Source organism: Ascaphus truei, chromosome 3 (assembly GCF_040206685.1).
Source record: "Ascaphus truei isolate aAscTru1 chromosome 3, aAscTru1.hap1, whole genome shotgun sequence".
Classification (NCBI taxonomy): Eukaryota; Metazoa; Chordata; class Amphibia; order Anura; family Ascaphidae; genus Ascaphus; species Ascaphus truei.
In genome coordinates, this window is record NC_134485.1 from 194,180,588 (window position 1) to 194,203,024 (window position 22,437).

Genomic DNA, 22,437 nt, shown 5'->3' on the forward strand with positions numbered 1-22,437 from the left:
GAGACATTGTTTTGGTCACACGTGGGTTTATAATATTGTTATATCTGGGTGAAGCTGTATATCGATGTCACACACAATGTGTAAAGCTAAAAATCATAGGGTTACTTTCTGCTTGAAACAAAACTGGTTAGAGGGTAAACAAGTGACTGCAACGACATGATCGGACACGTGCTATAGGAAATGGCTGCAGCACACAGGCGAGGCCCCTCCCCCCCGAGATGGTGTGAGCCCGACAAGCCTCCCGTCATATGTGACGTCACAAACTGGCGGGAAGTTTAAAAAGTGCTGGTGGAAGTGAGTGCAGAGCGCGAGCAGGCGACCGGCAGCCGGGGAAGGTGGAAGAGGAGGAGGCTGCTCAGCGGCGGCTGCAGGGTGAGAAGTATAGTAATGTTTTATTACAGGGGGTCTTAATAATTAGAGGAAGATCAATTAGCAAGAATTGTCCCTTAGATCAACATTTCTTCCATATGACTAACGCTATGTACATATGTAAAATGCATGTACATATACTGTAATAAACATGTCGAAATAGATAATGTAGTCGTCATGTGTATGGTGGTTTATATAATGTATTAATGTAGGATTAGTAATGGACGCAGGTTGTATTTATTTTGCATATCTGATAGCCTGGGTTCCCCCGAATTAAACTGCTGTAAAAAGGGTAAAGCACCTAAATGAGGAGGAAATGCTGTCTAGATAAAGCCGCCTCTGCGACAGGAAGAAACTTTATTTGCCAGTTTAGTTGATTTTATGAGAAGGGGAACATGGGAAAATGCATGAACCCCTTATTTGCCAAAGGGCCCTGCAGCAGAAGTGTGCTGTATAGGAAACCCTTGTGACAGAGTTAATGTAACACTGAGGGGGCGGATCTGTTTCATACTGTAACTTCCAGCGGGAACTGCTTTGTGTGTAACTTTCACTTTCATTTTTCTGGAAATATTAAGGCAGTTTTGCCTTAAAGTTGCTAGCTCACCTCAAACTTTAAAAAAACGTTTCTTGGTAATTTACTGTAGTTTTCCAATACAATGTATTTTTAATATATTGTATAAATCGTGAAGGAAAATGAAACATTGGCGTTTGTATTTTTAAAGAAACATTTTTGGAAGTATTTCACCTTTTTAGTTTCAGATTAAATACTTTGTTACTGCCAAGTATCAATCACCGGGATTCACAGCGGTCTGCTACCGCTATCACATTTGATTTGAATGGCAGTGTGCACCTGATAAGGGTACGATGCCCACATGAGGATTAGTGAATTTCCCCCGGATTTGCAGGAATAATCTATTGGGTGGGGGAGCTGTAGATCTGAACTCGGGAACACACATTACCATAATGTAAAAATGTATAAACACTCTCGGGATTGCAGCTGCCTCCTGCACCCCATGATCTCCCCATTCAGTATGCAGGGAATAGACTGATGCCATGTAACCAATTTTTATTTTAATCGGTGATTAGCAGGGTATGAAAACTGGACCAAATTTGAAAATTGTACCAAACTGGCAACATATAGTGAACATCGGAAATATATTTCGTGATGCAGCTGTTACGTCTTGCTTAGCTCATACACTTTGCTTGCGAGAGTGCAAGCTCTTACCTTGCCGCGCGGTTGTAGCACAAGCAATCCCTGCTCATGTTGCTGGCAAGGGTGTGGCGGATGCATCATGAAGCTGGTTCGCCCATATTGGCTGAACCAACTCACGTGATGCTGACGTCACGTGGCAGCCACCTGAGAAGACAATTTATTGTGTCTCGCCTGCGGGCACTGCCTAACTGCTATAGCCAATTACTGAAGTGTGCTTGACGTGCACACGCATGCAGCAACTCCTACACTATAAGCGCTTATAGTTGCGGCGCCAAAACACATAACTTGTGCATCATTCTGCAGATAGTGAACGTGATCGCAACCAGGCGGAGACACGACTGAGCGGCAGGATCCAGGAGAGACATGAATTTGTGTCTGCGGCCGCCGCGTAGCATTACGTGTAGCGGTTCAGCCAATGATGGTGAACCGCTCGCATGATGTCACGAGCCATGCCTCCGCCACACCCCGTGTCTCATCCTGCATAGAGTGCAGGATTTGCACGCGCCCCGCAAATGACATCACACGCACTGCAGTGCACACTATTAGCGCAGCCTTAGAATCTACGGGTTAACTTGCACTTCTTTTGTTTAATTGAGACCCTTGTTACCCGATTATATTTGAAATACAGAGATTGGAAATGCAGGTGCGTGGGAATTAAAAAGGTAATGTTTAGGTGATTGACTTTTTGAACTTTTTTTGATCCACTCCATTTTTTTATTTTTTAATGTATTGTGTTTAAGCTAGGCTTTTTGAATAACAAACTTCCCACAATTACATCAATTAAGTCATTTTAATAATGCTATTTATCTCCGTAAGTATCCAATTGAAAACAAGTGTAGAGAATTTTTATATATATATATATATATATATATATATATATATATATATATATATATATATATATATATATATATATAGTTTTAGGTAATTTATTGTGTTATTTCCTATAACCAAAAAAGTTGCAATAATAAATGTAACGAGCAAATACATTTTAGTTTTAATAAAACTGTACAAATATATTTATTTTTTTACAATTTAACTAAAACTCCACTCCATTCCCTTTTTCATCTCTGAGCACACCATTAGCCCCCCTTTCTCGCACACAAGGAGAATGGGAGGAGATTTCTTTGAAGCTGCTCCATGTGGAAACCTGTCACACATTCCAGACCCGCTCCACCCTCACTGCAGCAGGCAGATATATGGCTAGGAGGTAGATGGAGTGTGTCTGAGATCTAAGGGAGGCCTTTCACACAGCTGCACGCTTGCGACCCCAGCAGCCGGCAGGTAGAATTACAGCAGATATACATTTTGGTAAGTATTGAGTTAACATCCATTTTTATTACTGTGGTAGTGCCATACTACCCATGTGTATATCTATACCATATTAAAAATATTACTTGTGAGCACATTCACATGTCCTAGACAGGTCTGCAACCCTGCTTTTCACCATTATCACCTAACATACAGTGCTTCCACTGCAGCAAGGGATTCTGGGAAATGACATGCAAATGAGCACACAGTGCCACCCTTTGTCTCGACCACATTACATGGTTAAACCCTTACGCCAATGCATGCTGCTTTAAACACAGCTTTTAAGCATAGCCTGGGATGAGATGCAAAGCCAATATACCCACTCGCAGACTTTCGACCCGTGTTTAAAGCAGCATGCATTGGCTTAAGGGTTTAACCGTCTGTCTGCTATACAGTACTGTCCCGCGTGCGAGCCTCTCTCTTTGCTTGCTCCCATTCATTGCGCTGTGGCTGCCCCTACAGACCGCCGTAGTTGTGACTCACCAATTGACGATGATTCACTTCAGCCAATAGGGAAACGGCAGTTCGCGCATGCGCCTTTCTGCACAAACTAAACCGGCTCCCTACCTGTACTGGAGCTCTGATCAAGTGGGGAAACTACATGTACAGCACATAAAGGTTGTGAATTTCATCTCTAAGCCAAGCTGATCAAGGACCCGAGTAAGGAAGCACAGAATTGTAAAACACTGTACTGTACAGTATTGTACTGTATTGTTTTCACCAAAGTCACAAATCAAAGTCCCAAAAATATATCAGTCAGTCAAATAAATGCACCTCACCTTCATGCCCTTTCAGTAAAAATACTGTTCATTAGAAGATATGCCCTCTCCTTCATCCTTCCTACATAATTTTCCGTTCATCCATTTTGCATCTGCAAGCACTAGTAAGAAAAATCGTCTGCCATTAAAGATTTTATTTAAATAAAGCCTTGATAAAGTCCTATTGGATGAAACGCATTGGTGCGTTTCCTATACCTCCGTTGTTGGTGCTGTTTGTACAATAAATATGTTCCAATTTTCTTGGAGTTGCCCTATCTACATTTTTTGCACTATGAAGTGGACGCTGTGCTCCTTCATCTTTTCCTGTGAATAAAGCCTACTGTATTTATTTTGGTTACAAATGCATTATTTACATCAGTTATGCACATATATGATGTATGTTTGTAGTACAGTATACTACTGTACATGTATGCATGCAGTACTTGCATTGTAAAGTGGAAAAAAGGTAGTACTTCACTTTAAGTACGTTTTCGCTTTACATACATGCTCCGGTCCCATTGCGTACGTTAAAGTGGGGTATGCCTGTATTTTATTAGTTACTTTTTTTTTTTTTGTAATTATGCAAGCTCTAAAGTGTGTGTGTGTGTGTTCTACTGGGTGTGGCCAAATGCTACATCCAATATGACAAAATACATAGTTAAATACAGGCATACCCCGCATTAACATACGCAATGGGACCGGAGCATGTATGTAAAGCGAAAATGTACTTAAAGTGAAGCACTGCCTTTTTTCCACTTATCGATGCTTGTACTGTACTGCAATCGTCATATCCTTGCATAACTGATGTAAATAACGCATTTGCAACAGGCTCTATAGTCTCCCCGCTTGCGCACAGCTTCGGTACAGGCAGGGAGCTGATATTGCTGTTCAGGACGTGCTGACAGGCGCATGCGTGAGCTGCCGTTTGCCTATTGGGCGATATGTACTTACTCGCGAGTGTACTTAAAGTGAGTGTCCTTAAACCGGGGTATGCCTGTACTTCAATGTTGGTATTCTCATAAGTAAGGGTCATTTAGTTAACCCCTTTGGTCAAAGCATTATAAGCCTGCAGACACGTCACGACATAACCAGTATGCAGGTCCTAACATTACCTGTGGAAAAAAATAACCCAATATCTAAATGAATATAGCTGCTCATCACCTCTCTCTTTGTGGCATTAGTAAACAGCAAAGACAGCTTATATAAATAGATTAGGGTAATACTTTTTTTTCCCCCCTTCCTGATGCAATCCTTTGTCTGCATGGAAAACATCTGGTCTGCTCAGTGGAGGGGAGTTGCCACATGATCACTAATGAAGGCGTTGGGTCTTTTTAAAATAGAATAAAAATTACCATACCTATTTTTTTCCCTAGATGTTTAATTTTCTATAACGAGGCAATCCAAGATCAGTGATATATATCTATATCATATAAAAATATTACTTGTGAGCACATTCACATCTCTTAGGCTAAGGTCCTGGTGGCGCGTGCATGGCGCTTCACTGCGGTCTGCAGGCAGCTTTTTTTAGGTGTGTGTGGGGGGGGGGGGGAGGGGGGCTAAAACAAGTCGGGTGGGTCATACCAAAGCTTCCAAGGGATTGAGACAAAAAACAACCTGTAGAACTATACGGCCGTTATTCAATCTTTAAATCGTAGTTATTGAAATAGTTTGGCCCGTCCTTGATCCATCTGGCAATACAAAGAGTGCATCCATCTTCCACATCCCTCTCACTCTATTGGTATATTCTTTCAACATCTTACTAAATTCAACATGTGGAATTGCCTCTCCAATTCGTTTGTTGGAATCGAGCAATTTGGCATGGTATACGATCGAAGGGTTACAAAGAGTTTCCTTGAGGAAGGATACACTCCCCTGTTGGCTATCTCTCCTCTTCATTGGCTCCCTGCCACACCATGTGATGCGTTGCCGCACGGGAACACAATCCTGGCATATCCCATGCCGGCTGACGTGTCGCAGTACGCAAGGAGGCACTGGGGACAGCAAGGTAGAAGGTAAGGAGCTGGCGGGAGGCGCAGCTGTGTGCGCCGCCAACTGCAGCAGGGACCTAGCCTTAGGGCTGTTCTATAGTGCCGGGGCGTGCTATGCTGTGCGCACGCACGGCAGTTATAGATGGCTGAGGTCAGCCAGCCCTACTATACAAGGGCCGCGCGCACGGTAGGGAGCCAACAGACAGCGGCGAAGATTGTGGAAAATATAATTTCGTGCCGCTACCGGCGCTCAAATGCATGTGTTTGTGTGTGTATCAATGATTGCACAAATAAAATAAAAAAATATTTATTAAACTTTTTTTTTTCTTTAAATTTTTTATTTTATTTAGGACTTTCTTCACTCACACAACCCATGCACACACATACACACACAGTACCTGCAGCTCCCGGCTCTATAACAGGGAAAAGCATGAGGCACGTGCACACGCGTTCGCGCAGGCACGCGCATGCGCACGGCCGCATGCAGTATAGAACGGGCCTTAGACAGGTCTGCAATCCTGCTTTTCGCTTTTATCACCTAGCATACAGTGCTTCTGCTGCAGCAAGGGATTCTGGGAAATTACATGTAAATGAGAGCACAGTGTCACCTTTTGCCTCAAATCCATTGGGACTCTGATGTAGCTATTGGGCTATCGCAGATGTGAGAGACTACTCATACTATCCTCCTACATTTATACGAATTTTATGTGTTCTATACCTTGTGTAAGGTTTTGATTTTGTTTTAATAAATAGCCATTTATATACACTCCCTATGGTGACCTGAGAATACATCTTTAAGTTGATATTCCAAAGTACCATGAGGATCCTGTTGCAGATACTATTTTGGACAAAAGAAAAATCCTGGTTCCTGGATTCTTTCAACAGATTAATTTAAAGTGATACTGGAGAAAAGCCCAAATGTTCTACCCTGTTGTAAGTGCATCTCTCACCTAGTGTTGAAGACCTATTGCAGACATACTACCCTATGTTTTTTCCCCACCATTCTTTTCTCTGCGCCTAGGTCATCTACATCTATCCATACCCTCTCGGCATCTGTGGGGTCGAGGACCTAATTAGCAGCATTAAAATAGGGAAAGGACTCACATTAGTAGCACCTCCGGTATTCTATTGTGTGTTTATATTCATTTTTATTTGTGATACTGATTGACATTAGTTTTTGTAGTGCTTATTGTTCTTTTTCACCTATATCTCTATCCTCCTCCCTCTCTGGGACTTAACTCCTTTAATTTCAGCTCTGGGGACCCCCTGCTTCACCAGATAAAGGCACCCCATAAGGAGGTATCTCTCAATTTTAATGTCCTGGTCACTTGGGGCCAATAGGAAGCTGCAAGAGATGACGTCGCGGCTTCCTATTGGAAGCCGCCATTTCAAGAATCTCAACTAGCCCAGTCGGAGCAGCTACCAGCACCCCCTTCTGAGGTAAGTATCTTGGGAAGCAGGGTGACCCCAGAGCTGAAATCAATCACATTTTTGAAGTGAAACTTCTTTAGCGGCACCTGCCACATGAGCAAAATTCAGTGTCCGTGAATGGAGTTGATGGAGACAGAAGTCCGTGGTGACGGAAATGACGACGCAACATTCACTGCCACTAAATTTTGCCAGCTTCCACCAGCAGGAGGGAGGCACACACAGCTGCGGAGCACCCCCCCAGTGAGCCTCAGAGCACGCTCTTCGCCAACCCCCCTTGAGCCACCACCGAACGCACCAGCAGCAGAACACAACCAGGGGAGAGTGGAGGCTGCTCCGGGTGGGGGGGGGGGGGTCAGACAGACTCCCCTCCCCCATGTCTCATACCTCTGCTGGGGGGGGGGAGGTGGGGCATGACTCTGAGGATAACATACACACACACACTGACTGACACACTGTCAAGGGATAATCTACAGCTGGAGTGGATCCCAGTGGCAGGAAAAGCAGGAAGCGTGGTCCGGGTCACAAGCAGAGGTCAGAGACAGGCGGCAGATAGCGTGGTCAGGGTCGCAACCAGAGGTTGACAACGAGGAGACTGGAACAGGGCAATAGCTTCAGCAGTAAACACGAGCCTAGCAGGAGCTGCAGAACCAGTATAAACAGGCACCGACAGACAGGAAGGGGAAGTTTATATAGGCAGGCTAAGAGGTAGAGCAGAGGTGTCAGGTTACAGGGTCTGGAATGTTCCTTGAGAGTTAGCAGAGCAGCAGCAGTCCCAGTGGATAAGCATGGGTACTGCAGGCTAGAACATGACATTACTCCCACCTCCCAAGGGCTTTCTCCGGACGATCCTTCCTAGGCTTATCTGGATATCTCCGGTGGAAGGCACTGACTAGTCATGGAGCATGTACAAACTCTTTGGGTTCCTAGGACCTCTCCTTTGGGCCACAGCCCCCCCACTTCCCAGTGGACCAGGTACTGTAGTCTCCATCGGTGTAACCTGGAGACCTAAATTCTCTCCACAATGAATTCCTCTTCATTATCCACTGGGTCAGGAGGAGGAAGTTTCTGTCCAGGACATGGATTATTGCGGAGTGGCTTCAGCAGGGAAATATGAAAAACAGGGTGTATTTTGATGGCATCTGGAAGCTCTAATAGTAGTTCTGGATTTGGATGGATGATTATAGGAGCAGATTTGAAAATTGACATACATTTTTCAAATGCTGCATCCGCTTTAGGAGACTGTAGACGGAACGTTCACAGAGGTACACAATTAGGAGGCTTTTATAAGGTGAAATTATAATAAGGCTTTATTGTGCCTTTTCCTTTTTATCAGGAAAACATCCAAACAAGGGGGGAACAAAGCTTCCATTCACTTGGGAGTATTTCTAGTGAAAACACTAGGCAATTAATTCACATTTCCCTAGTCAAGCATTTCTCTCAGCCCCAAAACATATAGCATGAAAATAAGCAGATATAAGCAGTCTCTTAATAATGAAAGTCTTATCTGTTTATCAGCTGTAGAGTAAGCTTCTCTGCTCTCCTGGAATCGCACCCGTGCGTGCACAGAAAATCAGCATCCAGGTTTAGAAGTCTTATTTGGTGTCTTGCAATCAGCTCTGCTATGTGGCTGGCAGAGCTCAAGACATGTGGTGTCTCCAAAGGTCAGCTCTCAGTCAGAGCTAAAGAGTCACTTCCTGTCTCAAAGGCAGGCTTTTGTAAGCAATCTAATCAGGCAGGTGGTGTTTAGTAATTAACTACCAACAGTTAACCCCCACACTGCTAGATTAAAGGCACATTACTGAACAGGGATAAGTCCCCTGTTACAGAGACCATTTGAAGGGGAATTATTTACGTGTGAGTTGGGTGATTGGGGCAATAAATGCCAGAGAAATCTTTTATAAAACGTCTATGGAAGTCCTCATTTCGAGGAATTGGCCATTCCACCACAGCTTGAATCTTGCCTGGGTCCATACTCAAAACCTCAAGGGAGATGACGTACTTGAGAAATTGCATGCTGGTCTTTTCAAATTCGCATTTTTCTAATTTGATGTACAATATATGCTTTCGGAGACGCTCTAGGACGATCCAGACATGTTTCTGGTGATCCATAATGTTATCTGAGAAGACTAGGATATCATCCAGGTATACCACTACGAATTTGTCCAGTAACTCTCGGAGAACATCATTGATTAGATGCTGGAAAGTAGCAGGAGCATTAGAGTCCAAAAGGCTTCACATGGTATTTATTGTGCCCATAACGGGTTCGGAAGGCTGTCTTTCACTCATCACCCGGTCGAATGCAGACCAAATTATACGCCTATCAGAGATCTAATTTGGTAAAGATGTTGGCTGACCGAATTCGTTCCAATAGTTCGGGAATCAGAGGTAGCAATCCCACTTAGGACCAAAGTGAATTAATTCCAGTGACCTGTTTCTGGGGTCTCATCTGGGTAATTTGGGGTGGGGCACTTAAGAAATGAAACTAGTAAACAATGTGGAATTGTTTTCAAGTTAATTTACATTTTAAAAAAATGTACAAGATCTCAAACATAACTGCAATTAGTTCACTTTTGGTCCTAGGAGAGATCGGCCCTTTAAGTAAGACGAGTTCTGCTCATTCATCTAGGCTACAGCATTTGCTTGAATAGAAAAACGGCAAGTCTCACCCAAATAGACTAAGAAGATGGAGGACGTGTTTTATTTTTTAAGGAAAGTATAAAAAATATATTTCTCTCTTTTCTTATTTTATTTAGTTTACCTCTGTCGTGTTAAGAATTTGGTAAGAACACGCCAATTCTAACAACCCTGGGACGCAATCAAAATGGACTTTCTAAATCAAAGGTAAGCACTTGTTTGAATTGTCCATTAATGTGATATCAGTTTTACATAACACAGGCAGGAAACTGAAAGCATTATAATTATTATTATGGCAATGTTGCTGTGCATCAAGATCAATGTTAGTGTATGATTGACATTGTGTGACCTCCATGGAAGTGAGAGAACACTTGCTGTACAAAAGGGCCTGCTCTCTTTTTAGAGAGACTAGGTTTTTTGTACACGTTGTGGTTTAGCGCACATATTGCACTAGTCATCATCTACGTTTGATTTCCAATCATTCTGTCTTTGTTCAATAAAGTGAAAGGAGGAAAAAAAAAGTTTAAGCGCAAACTAGTAGGAATATTAAAAAAAATTAAATTACATTTGTTGCAGGGTACATGCAACCACACACGCGGGTTCTTTGGATAAGGCTTATTTATTTGAGCCTTAAAACATACAGCACACCAAAAACAAATGGCTTCTCATCAGCAAACAAAAGAAAATAGCTTCTTCTTCAGCAGAGAGAACAAAATAGCTTCTCTTTAGTATGCAGCAGACAGACAGTTCATCACACATGTACTTTGCAACACAGACCTTACAGCAGTAATCTCTTCAGCATTTTCAGTCCTGTCTCTGGTTCAGACAGTTCATAAAACATGTACTTTGCAAAACAGACCTTACAGCAGTAATCTCTTCAGTATTTCACTCCTGTCTCCTGACCAGCTAGGCTGCATGTGTGTACAGCCTGGGGTTTTTAACACACCTTGATTAGGCAGCTGGGATCCAACTAATTGTCATGAGCGTCCCAGCTGAAGTTAACCTCGTCACTGCTGCACTGCAGACTAAACATATGTCTGCCAGGCATATAGCTGGGGGCTTTCATTTACCCTGTCACATTCCTCCCCTGTTAGTGTGTGCCTGGGGCTACGCACGGCTGAAGCCCGACCATCCACCCCTTCTCTGGAAAAGAAGTCAGCATTTGCGTTCTCTTTTCCCGGCCTGTGCTGAATCTCAAATGAGAAGGGTTGGAGGGCCATATACCACCTAGTCAATCTAGCATTGGAATCTTTCATACTACTGCACCGACACACTTTATTCGAGCAAATACCCAGTATGTACCTGGCAGATACCTGGAATGCGCCGCTCCTCACCTCTGACAAGCCCCGTTGCGTTTGCCTTCCCAGCCTGGGTTCATGCCTGGCTGACGGGCGGCTGATCTGTTAAATGATAATGATTAGGATTTAATAGGCTGCAATGCTTCGGGTGTCTACCAGATGGCATAAATTCATGAATTGTACTGCAGTATATATATATATACTGTGCAGTATTGCAGCCAGCGGGAATAAAATGCTTTAATCCCTGCCTGGAAAATACCTCAATGCACTCGGGCAGAAAACAGTCACAAACCTCAATACACCCGGGTATACCCGAATTCGTGGGACTAGCCGAGCTCGAATAAAGTGTGTCGCCAGTGTATTTAACCACTTCAGTGGAGCATGGTCCGTTACCAGAGTAAAATGGACTCCTGCCAGGTAATGCCTCAAAGCCTCGATTGCCCACTTTACTGCGAGGCACTCCTCCTCAATCACTGAGTAGTTTTTTTCCCTCTGGAACAATTTCCTACTCAGAAAAAGGATAGGATGTTCCACTCCCTCAAACTGTTGTGACAACACTGTCCCTAGCCCTATCTCTGATGCACCGGTTTGCACTACAAAAGGCCTGTTGAAGTCTGGGCTTCTAAGGACGGGACCCTCTGTTAGACACCTTTTTATGTCCTCAAAGGCTCTCTGACACTCCGTTGACCATACCACTTGTGTAGGGGCGGACTTTTTTGTTAGGTCCGTTAATGGGGCTGCAACTTCTGAGTAGTTGGGGATGAACTGCCGGTAGTACCCTGCTAAACCCAGCAGAGAGCTTACCTGCGTTTTTGTTTGGGGTGTCGGAACTTCTTTCAGGGCAACTACCTTGTCTGCTAGTGGCCTTACTTTTCCACCTCCCACTGCATACCCTAAGTATTTGGTTTCCGCCTTACTTAAGGCACATTTCTAAGGGTTGGCTGTGAGCCCTGCCTCTCTTAGCGACTCGAGGACCACTTTCAGCCTATTTAGGTGGGCTCACCAGTGTTTACTATAAATGACAATGTCATCTAGGTAGGCTGCGGCATAAGCCCTATGGGGTCTGAGCACCTTATCCATGAGTCTCTGAAATGTGGCTGGGGCTCCATGCAGTCCAAATGGCATTGTCACAAACTGGTGTAAACCCATGGGAGTGGCAAAAGCTGTTTTGCACTTGGAGTTTTTCTCTAAAGGTATTTGCCAGTATCCTTTTGATAAATCCAGCGTGGATATATATTCCGCGTTACCAAGGGCATCAATTAACTCGTCCACCCTTGGCATCGGATATGCGTCAAACTTGGATACCGCATTGACCTTTCGGAGGTCCACACAAAATCTTACCTTCCCATCGGGTTTAGGGACCATAACTAATGGACTACACCACTCACTGCATGATTCCTCAATCACTCCTAAGTGTAATATTTCTTGTACCTCCTTCTCTACCAGGGCCCTACGACTCTCAGGCAACATATAAGGACGGGAACGTACTTTTACCCCAGGTGCTGTCTCGATCACATGTGAAATTAAATTAGTTTGCCCATGCAAATCAGAAAAAATATCATGGAATTGTGTAATTATTTCTAACAAGTGCCCTTTTTGTTCAGAGGACAACTGTCTACCCATTGGGATTTTATCGTCACCCACGATGTTCTCCCGTGGGGGCTGAGGACCCAAATCCGTTTCCTTCACCGGGTGGATGAATAGAGACCGCTGCATCTTCCAGGGTTTCAGCAAGTTCACATGGTAAATTTGTTTACCCTTCCTGGACCCTGGTTGAGCGATCTCGTAATCCACATCACCAGTGCGGCGGAGTACTTCGAATTTGCCATTTGGTTAGGAGTTTGCTCTCACAACTGGGTAACAACAACATTACCTGATCTCCCGGGTGAAACACTCTCATGCGAGCATTTTGATTGTAATGTCTCTCCTGACTGTCCTGGGCTGATCTAAGATTCTCCCTAGCAAAATGGTTGACCACATCTAGGCGCTTCCTAAGGTCTAGTACATATTGCAGGGTATTCTTAGAAGGGGACCGCTGTTCCTCCCAGGACTCCTTTAGGAGGTCTAGGATACCCCGGGGTTGGCGGCCATACAGCAGTTCAAATGGAGAGAATCCCGTGGAGGCCTGGGGAACTTCCCGCGCTGCAAAAAGCAGAAAAGGGAGAAGTTCATCCCAGGCTGTCTTCTCTGAATCTACATATTTCCTCAGCATCCCTTTTAGAGTTCGGTTAAATCTTTCCATCAATCCGTCAGTCTGTGGATGGTAGACCGATGTCCGAACAGACGACCTCTAGTAATTTTAAGACATCCTGCATCAGTTTTACTATAAATTTGTACCTTGGTCTGTCAACATAACCTGGGGAAGCCCAACCCGTGAGAACAGCTCCAACAACTTGTTGGCTACTTGCTTCGCCGTTGCTGTTCTCAGGGGGAACGCCTCGGGATACCTTGTTGCATAGTCAACTATTACAAGAATAAACCTGTGTCCTTTCGCAGAAGGTTCTAGAGGTCCTACCAAGTCTACCCCAATCCTTTCAAAGGGAACTGACACCAAAGGTAGAGGAACCAAAGGGGCTGGTTTTTGTCCCTTCGGACTAGTTAGCTGGCACTCCGGACATGCCGCACATAACTTAGCAATATCACTATGCATCCCTGGCCAATAGAATCGGGACGAGATACGGTCCAATGTTTTATCCCTGCCCAGGTGACCACCCCAAGGGACAGTATGGGCTAGAGTGAACACAGATTTAACAAACGCCTTGGGAACCAATATCTGTCTGGTGACCTCCCCTGTTTGTGTCTGCCTATTCACCCTATACAGGATATCATTTGATAATTCAAAATGGGGGAATACTATTACCCCCTGTGCATTAAAAATCTGCTCATCAATTTTTACCACCTTGTCATACTGTCTAGCAAGTACTGGGTCTTCCTTTTGCCTCTGGCGAAAGTCAGGGAGGTATAGGTCTGGTAAATCTCCAGGGCCCTTATCCCCCTCCCTCTGGCCATCCCCAGCCATCACTTGTGACCTCTGGCTACTAGAATGGTCACCTTGAGACCCAGATTTCTGCAACCAGTCCTGTTTGTCGGAGCGTTTTTGCTTCCGAGTCTTTGGAACCCGGTGTCGGCTGGGGAAAAGGTCTGCCAAGAAGGGGAACAGTTTGCCAGGGTTCTCTTGAGCCACAGAATAAGGCTCCTCGTGAGAGACTGGGGCCATTAGGTCCGAAAAGAAAGGCCAGTCCCGGCTGAGCACAACTGGGGCAGGGAGCCAAGGAGCGACTCCTACTTCGAGGTAGGCCTCCTGACCCTTTACCTGTAGCCGGATTTTGGCCGTCGGATACCGTCTTACATCGCCGTGTATACATTCTATGCTCCATGGAGAGTCAAAAGAACACACGTTAGGCCGTAACAGTCCCTGGAAGACCAGAGTTTTCCCAGAGCCCGAATCTACAAGGGCCTGGACGGTTTTTCCCCCAACCTGGGCTGGAAGTAGCCAGGGCTTGTAATTTTCCCCAGTGAAGGCCGAGGTGACGGTCCTGCCGAATGAACAATCCATCCGTGGACAGTCCACATGCCGGTGGCCTTGTTCTCCGCAGGCGGAACATGGAGAGGGTTCCCTCACAGGAGGGGGCTGTGGATAGTGCTCTGCTGGACCGGACACTGGAGACCAGGCATTTGGTGGGTCCTGTGGGCGACGTCCTCGGAAGTACCTCTCATTTTGCGACGAGCCGACATCAGGAAGTAGACAAGGGGCTCGGCGGGGACCAGCATTTGGATTCCGCCCTTGCTGGAACGACTGCTCCTTCCATTGGACTTGGCGGTTGCGCGTGGACGGGCCGTAGGTTCCCCGTTGATCTGACCTCCCTCTTTGGGCGTCCGCAGGTGCCGGTGGAGTCGGATCCGTCGGGTCCAGGACATTCGTCTGCTCCTCAGCCCCAAAGAAGTTCTCCACGAGTTGGACCGCCAAAGCTAGGGTTTCAGCAGCGTGGCGTTTTACCCACGAGCGTGCGGAAGGGGCTATTATTTGAAGGAATTGTTCCAAAACCACCTGCTCCAGAATTGCCTCCTTAGTGCACTCCTCGGGTTGTATCCAGCGCGTACACAAGTCCAATAACCGCTGCGCGAGGACCCGGGGTGTCATCTTAGCAGTGTACTTCATGTTCCGGAACTGCTGCCGGTAGGTCTCTGGGGTCAGACCTAAGCGATCCAGTATGGCGGCTTTCACTTGTCGGTAGTCCATTGCCTGATCTGCAGGGAGGCCCTGATATGAGGCCTGGGCTTCTCCTATGAGGAGCGGGGCCAAAGCAATTGCCCAGCGATTTGCAGCCCAGCCCTGAGCTTCGGCAACCCTTTCAAATGTCAGTAAAAAAGCCTCTGGATCCTCGTTCGGATCCATTTTCCTCAGGAATACCGGGGGGTTGTTTGCAAGTTCTGGACTGGCAGACCCCTGGAATTGGGTCAGCAGCTTGGCCATCCGCTCCTCCTATTCTGCCTGCTGCTGGGTTAGGAGCTGTGTTTGCTGCTGCAATAGTCTTTCATCTCTCTCTGCTTGTAGCCGGGCCTGCTCCTGCATTATCTGTCCCTGCTGTCTGGTCTGCTCGCACAGAAACTCTTAAAAAAAATTCTTCCATTTTTCTCATTCTTGTGTGTGTGGCCCTTTTAACTGCAGGGGCCTTTCAAAATCCCGGCACTTCTTGACACAATATGTTGCAGGGTACATGCAACCACACACTCTGGTTCTTTGTATAAGGCTTATTTATTTGAGCCTTAAAACATACAGCACACAACAAATAGCTTCTCATCAGCAAACAAAAGAAAATAGCTTCTTCTTCAGTAGACAAAACAAAATAGCTTATTTTTAGCAGACAGAACAAAATAGCTTCTCTTTAGTATGCAGGAGACAGACAGTTCATCACACATGTACTTTGCAAAACAGACCTTATGGCAGTAATCTCTTCAGTATTTCACTCCTGTCTCCTGACCAGCTAGGCTGCATGTGTGTACAGCCTGGGGTTTTTAACACACCTTGATTAGGCAGTTGGGATCCAACTAATTGTCATGAGCTTCCCAGCTGAAGTTAACCTCTTCACTGCTGCACTGCAGACTAAATATATGTCTGCCAGGCATATAGCTGATGGCTTTTATTTACCCTGTCACAACATTCCTTAGGCATAATGCAGTTCCATCACAACAAGACTTTTCCAATCATGCAGACAGAAAAGAATCTCTGGAGGGCAAAAATTCCCAGGGTATGGAAGAAACATAAAAAGAGAATATTCTTCAATCATGTTAAGATAATATATCTATGATGTGAAAAAATGAAGCCGACCCCACTTATCTGGAATTAGATGTACTCCATTTATTTTTTTAAGGGGTCAAAAACATCTTCGGACTAGTAATGGGTCTTCAAAAATGCAGGAACTGAAGCTATTCCCAATTAAAAAGGATAGAGAAAAAGGTAAACATGGTACAACACTGTTTTAGAATAGCTGAAAGGATAAAAGGCAGTACACTCACTATCTGCAGTGAAAAAAAGCATTAAGACCAAATAGATCTAAGCGGAACGCCGGGACTGCTGCAGCAGAAGCCATTAGCCTCCCCAATTCAATAAAATACGCAACTTCCAGAAATGACGTCATGACTAGAGGCGGGATGGAACTCCTACCGATGTCCGTACAGTCAAAGGATCCTTCGCATAGAAAAACCCTGAGCGTTTCACTCACAAGGAGCTTCCTCAGGTAGTTGCATAACAATGGGATATTGCATCCTGAAATAGTTTAATGGCCAAATAATGTCGCAACGCAATTAGTTAAAAATAAAAAATAAAAATAATCTCAAAAGGCTAAAATAGTGCAAAGCAAGTAGTAGAACGCAAAATAACTAGACAAGACTAAAAATGAAGATATCAATGAAAATATAAAAAACGCTTAACAAGGATCCTCCAAAACCACAAGGAATATAATACAAAGAAAGAAACAGCCAAGACCCGCCGTTGCGGCCGTCTCCCTTTGGCACAGGCACAGCTGTTATTGTGTTCTATGTTCCCTACGCCTCAACCAAGATGGCCAAAAACAGTGGTCACTCGCCCTGAACAAAGATGGCTAAAGACAAGAGGTAGCCTCGTTCGCCATGAACTAAAATGGAGACCTGTCTCCTTGGCTTTGCATTTGTTCTATTACCAGTTTGTGTTTTAACCTTGGGTTGCTGAAGATTTTGCCTTGTACTCTGCCTGCCTTAACCCTTTGCCTGGATTTTGATTCTGCCTTGTCCCCGGCCTTGAACCGTGTTCTCGCCCGATTTTTGGCTTCTGATCTGGTTTTGCCTTCCCTATCAAGACTGTCCCGAGGCATGTGGTCAATCTCCACATCCTACGGGTTGGCTTCCTAGTCGAGCACAGAAACAGACCAAGAGAATAGTATTAAAACGGCCTCCAACGGGATGAATTATAATCTCAAGAACCAAAACTACTAAAATGTAATAAGTGTAAAAAAATGAATTGAATGTGTTTTTAATAAAATATAAATCTAATAATTTTAAAAGCAAAGGCATAACGGATATAAAATAACAAAGTAACTTCAATCTTAATAGATCCCACCCCCCCCCCCCCCCCTCCAGAATATATAATAAAAAAAATAATTTCGTATGGAGGTATAATGAATACAAGGTATCAAGACCTCACAAATATTAATATAGCCTCCACCAATTTTACATCAAGGAGTGAACAAACCACAAATTAATTAATCTCAATATCAACATTCAACCCAGTTGTTTGGAGGGTGCATAGATGGTAAATCCAAAAGGATTCGCTCATTGGTTCTATTCCCACCTCTCCAACTAAGGCCAGGGCCATGGTCAAAAAGACCGTGCTAAACTGCGCCACTTACCCCCATCATCCCTACTGAGGGCGGCTTTAGATGGCGCTTGCGGAGGTGTGTGGAATTGTAGCCAACAGTGAAATGTAATTTTTCCTCCTGAGGGAAGTGGGGGGCCGGTCACGTGACCGCAAAAAGCCAATGGCAGGCCGTGACGTGGCGTGCTAGCCCTGCCTCCCGCCCCGGCTCACAAGCGCGCTCGCTGACGCTCATGCAAGGACAGAAAAATGCTCCTGCTTGAGCAGGAGAGCATGAGCGTCAGCGCGGTTAGTGTTACCATGTCTGAGGCCTAAGCTGAACCTATTCGATAAATTAGACACGTAGGGTAAGAGTGATGAACCTTTTTAAAATGTAAAGCTACATTATGTGACGCTCGACTTATAGTGATATTGTGAATGTGTTCCAAAATGCAAACTGTTATAGGGCAAGTGGTGTGCCCCACATATTGATGACCACGGAGACACGTTAAAAAATAAACGATAAAATCGCTTCTGGAGATCCCCCTGCGGCCCCCAACACCTCTCTCCCTGGTCCTTTCCTACAGTACTTTCAGTGCACTGCAGGAGCACACAGGGGGGAGCTACATGTCGAGCAGGGAATGACAGGGAGAGTGAGAGGTGAGCTGGGGGATAGTGAGATGAGGGGCGGAGGGAGGGAGAGTTTTTTTTACAAAACCTACTGATACGAATAAAGACCTTAATCATCCAACCTGGTACAGGTGGCTCAAACAGGCTAGTCAGACATATGCAGTGTATATATACAATATTGATTCATGCCGGTAGTAGGAGTACACCCCCCCTTTCTCCTCAAGTTTACTCTGGAAGCCCGCTCTGCTTTCTCTCTACTCCTAGCTTGCTGCAGACACTGATAATATTACTTTATACAAATAGAAAACCTGCCATCAAACAAACATGATTTATCCATGTGGCAAAATTTAAATCATTTCCATCTCATTACCCACCATTGATCTAAATAATTACTTTATAACTCTTGGCGAACTGTGTGCAAACCGCAATCAAGTGCGTGGAATGTGCGTATATGTCATTGCATGGAATATAAGTAGCCAGGAGTACCTTAACCCTGCGGCACATAGCTGATTAACCATATACAGACTTATATTGATTAGCTCTGTATATATGCACATCTATCTAATTACAGGACCGCCATGATAGTATATTGTATACCACACTAGTTGTACATCTGTACACCCATTTTGGAGGGGTTTGCTGACGTGCTCCGTCGCCGTTATCTTTAGAGATTTTATATTAGTTTTAATTAATTTAGTAGATATCAATTAGATGTGTATATATATATATATATATATATATATATATATATATAATAATAAATAATTTTTTGTTTTGTGTTTTAAACCTTCTGGCACCTTCTGACACCCATATGGTTTGATACATAATTGTTTATACGCAGAGTTATAATTTAGTTGAGTGCAAACTAATGGGATTTCTTTCTGTTGGTCATCTCTGACCTACCCTACCTACAAACCGCAATCAAGTCTGGTGGGAAATTTCCAGCTAGGATAACTATCTTAAACTTCACCTAAAACCTCTGGGACTGAGGGCCAGCATAGAAATTAAGTGGAGGCGCAGTAACAAGTAAATTCAACTTTATATTAACCTATGAAGACCATAAATGTAGTTCTGATATAAATAGAATTGCTATAATGATCAGTTCAAGAAATGAACTGATAGTGGTGTGTAAAAGGACAGAGATATTGCCTGTTTGGGTGGATGCTGTCTGGATTGCAGCTGTTGGCTGTCAGTTCCTGCGAAGTCCTTCCTCTCTGGGGTTAACACCAGATATTTCCTGCTTCAGGGCTGGATTGGACGTATACACTGTTGGGACTCACTTTCTCCGTCAGTAAGCGGGGGTTGTGGGTCTCCTTGGTACGCCGTCAGATGTACAGTCCTGGGTGTCTACAAGTTTCCCCCCCCCCTCCCGGTTAGACTTCCACAGTCACTAGATTCCAGTAAGGACAGGCAGCAGGCTGGTCAGCCTAATCAGCAGCAGGATATTCACCTCACGGCTTCCTCTGTCACTCTGTACACTGGACTCAATGCTGGCTCCTCCTACGCGTTTCACCACGTGATGAAGCCATCAAAGCCGACAAAGTGCTGGTAGCGCACAAAACTCGTCAGAGTGCCACTCCGTGAGGTGCTTGCTATTTTTTGTATATGTCCGGTTAACAATAAATATATTTTTAAGTGATCCAGCAGCATCAGCTTTTCTTTTGGTGATTCCCACGGCAGCAGTGCAAGGCACTTTCTCCCAGCTGGGAGTTTCTTTTCCTGCATCATTCCTTTGAGCCGGTGCACTCCTATTCAGATCTTCAATCAAGTGAGTACAGAAGTTTTCATTACTTCCTTTCATTCATATTGTGATCCAGCTCCAGGACATTGTTAATCCATTAAGTTGCGGGTCTGGGTTGATCCACACGGGCGACCCTGACTAACCCCGTTTATATTTTTTGTTTATGCCCAATCTAGGAGCTTATTTAGGATCAACATCTGGATTGTTACTGTGGACATTAATACTTTGGAATATTCATTTATTTGCCATTGTGTGTCACTATCCTAGAGCTCTACTTTGGGAGGTACTCCTCCTCCTGTCTGTCACAGCCATAATGGAGCAGCTAAAGGAAATCAAACCCCTCCCAAGCAGTGGTGGGATTCAACATTTTTAGCACCAGGTTCTCGGGGGGGGGGGGGATGGGGGAAGAGAAACGGGGGGGGAGAGATAGTGGTGGGGGAACGGGAGAGAAACACGGGGGGCAGGAAAGGGAGATGGACGGGGAGAGAGGGGGGGAGAGAGAGAGGGGGGGAGGGGGAGAGAGGGGGAGAGAGGGGGGGGAGACGGAGAGAGACGAGATGGGGGGGGAAGAGGGAGAGAGACGGGGGGAGAGAGAGGGAGACCATATCGCCCTTTTATAGTGAAAAATGAAAACCAACAATATTTGATTGAAATAAATTATTTATTTGCCTCTGTTAAAATTTTTAAATATCGCTACGATTGTCATTATACTGTTTCTTTTGTCCAGGGCAGAGAGAGACAGGAGGGGGGGGGGCAGAGAGAGACCAGGGGGGGGGGGAAGAGAGACCAGGGGGGGGGGGAAGAGAGGCCAGGGGGGCAGAGAGTTACATGGGGGGGGGGGGGGCAAATAGAGACCAGGGGGGGCAAAGAGAGACCAAGGGGGGCAGAGAGAGACCAGGGGGGGGGCAGAGAGAGACCAGGGGGGGGCAGAGAGAGACCAGGGGGGGGCAGAGAGAGACCAGGGGGGGGCAGAGAGAGACCAGGGGGGGGGCAGAGAGAGACCAGGGGGGGGCAGAGAGAGACCAGGGGGGGGCAGAGAGAGACCAGGGGGGGGCAGAGAGAGACCAGGGGGGGGCAGAGAGAGACCAGGGGGGGGCAGAGAGAGACCAGGGGGGGGGCAGAGAGAGACCAGGGGTGGGGGCAGAGAGAGACCAGGGGGGGGGGCAGAGAGAGACCAGGGGGGGGGGCAGAGAGAGACCAGGGGGGGGCAGAGAGAGACCAGGGGGGGGCAGAGAGAGACCAGGGGGGGGCAGAGAGAGACCAGGGGGGGGCAGAGAGAGACCAGGGGGGGGCAGAGAGAGTCCAGGGGGGGGCAGAGAGAGACCAGGGGGGGGCAGAGAGAGACCAGGGGGGGGGGGGGGAAGAGACCAGGGGGGGGGGAAAAGAGAGACCAGGGGGGGCAGAGAAAGACTGGGGGGGGTCAAAGAGAGACCCAGGGGGGGGTAAAGAGACCAGGGAGGGCAGAGAAAGACATGGGGGGGGGCAGAGAGACCAGAGGGACCCAGTTCCAGCAGTCCCAGTGTAATAAAATTTCCAAAAGTTCTTGCAGTGCAATTGTTAGTTCTGAAAGTTAAGTTGTTTTTTTTCTGCCTGCTGTGGGGGGGGGAGGGGGAGGGTGGCTGCTGCACTTACCTTGTAGTGAGAAACACAATGGAGCAGCAGCAAGCAGGTTCTTTCCTTCAAGGCTTGCTGGAGTGACGCCAGGGTTCCACAGTTTGTGCATGCTCTGGGCTTCTATACCCCCCCACCCCCCTGACCTGGCACCTTGAAGATGCAGGAAGTGTGAGGCTGGGGTCCAAGTGACTGCCACAGCGCATGCCTCAGTGTGCGCACAAGCACCGGCCCCCCAGTCACTCAGGTCCGAGTACATGCGTCAGCGCACATTCAGCAGCCGCGCTGTACTGCAAGATTTTCCACACACACAAAAAATGTGTGTGGAACTTGCGACGGAGCCGTCACCACGCCTCTGCCGGCGGTTCAGCCAATGAGGGCGAACCAGCCGCGTGAGGTCATGGCCAAGCCCCCGCAAAAACCCCACCACGCCCCCTCCCGTCGCAACCTCTCCCTCCCAGGACCGCGGGTGCAGCGCTGTGCACGCGCCGCCGGGCGCGCGTGCACTGGGACCGCAGCCTTAGGGGCAGAGCTGGATGAGTGCTTCTCTGCATGGGGTCCTGCACAGCTTAACAGCAGGACACAGTGCGGAATTCTGTGGGGGAAGGTAGGGCTGGTGGCACC

The 22,437-nt window shown here is 46.1% G+C and overlaps 1 protein-coding gene across 7 annotated transcripts in view; it reads left to right on the top strand.

Annotated features, from left to right (window-relative positions):
• Nucleotides 1–279: 279 nt before the first annotated feature.
• The window catches only part of LOC142489328 (schlafen family member 13-like), a 76,140-nt gene continuing 53,982 nt past the window's right edge, over nucleotides 280–22,437 (top strand). Inside the window, exons 1-4 of one of the 7 annotated variants that reach the window (XM_075589881.1) lie at nucleotides 2,549–2,893; nucleotides 6,661–6,759; nucleotides 6,893–7,079; nucleotides 9,824–9,911. In XM_075589881.1, coding sequence (XP_075445996.1) covers nucleotides 9,892–9,911 — 20 coding nt within the window. In that variant the 5' untranslated portion in view covers nucleotides 2,549–2,893; nucleotides 6,661–6,759; nucleotides 6,893–7,079; nucleotides 9,824–9,891. Of the gene's footprint in view, nucleotides 373–2,548; nucleotides 2,894–6,660; nucleotides 6,770–6,892; nucleotides 7,080–9,823; nucleotides 9,912–20,000; nucleotides 20,230–22,437 lie in introns of those variants that run through there. The other 6 variants (XM_075589878.1, XM_075589879.1, XM_075589882.1 and 3 more) reach the window with 6 other exon arrangements.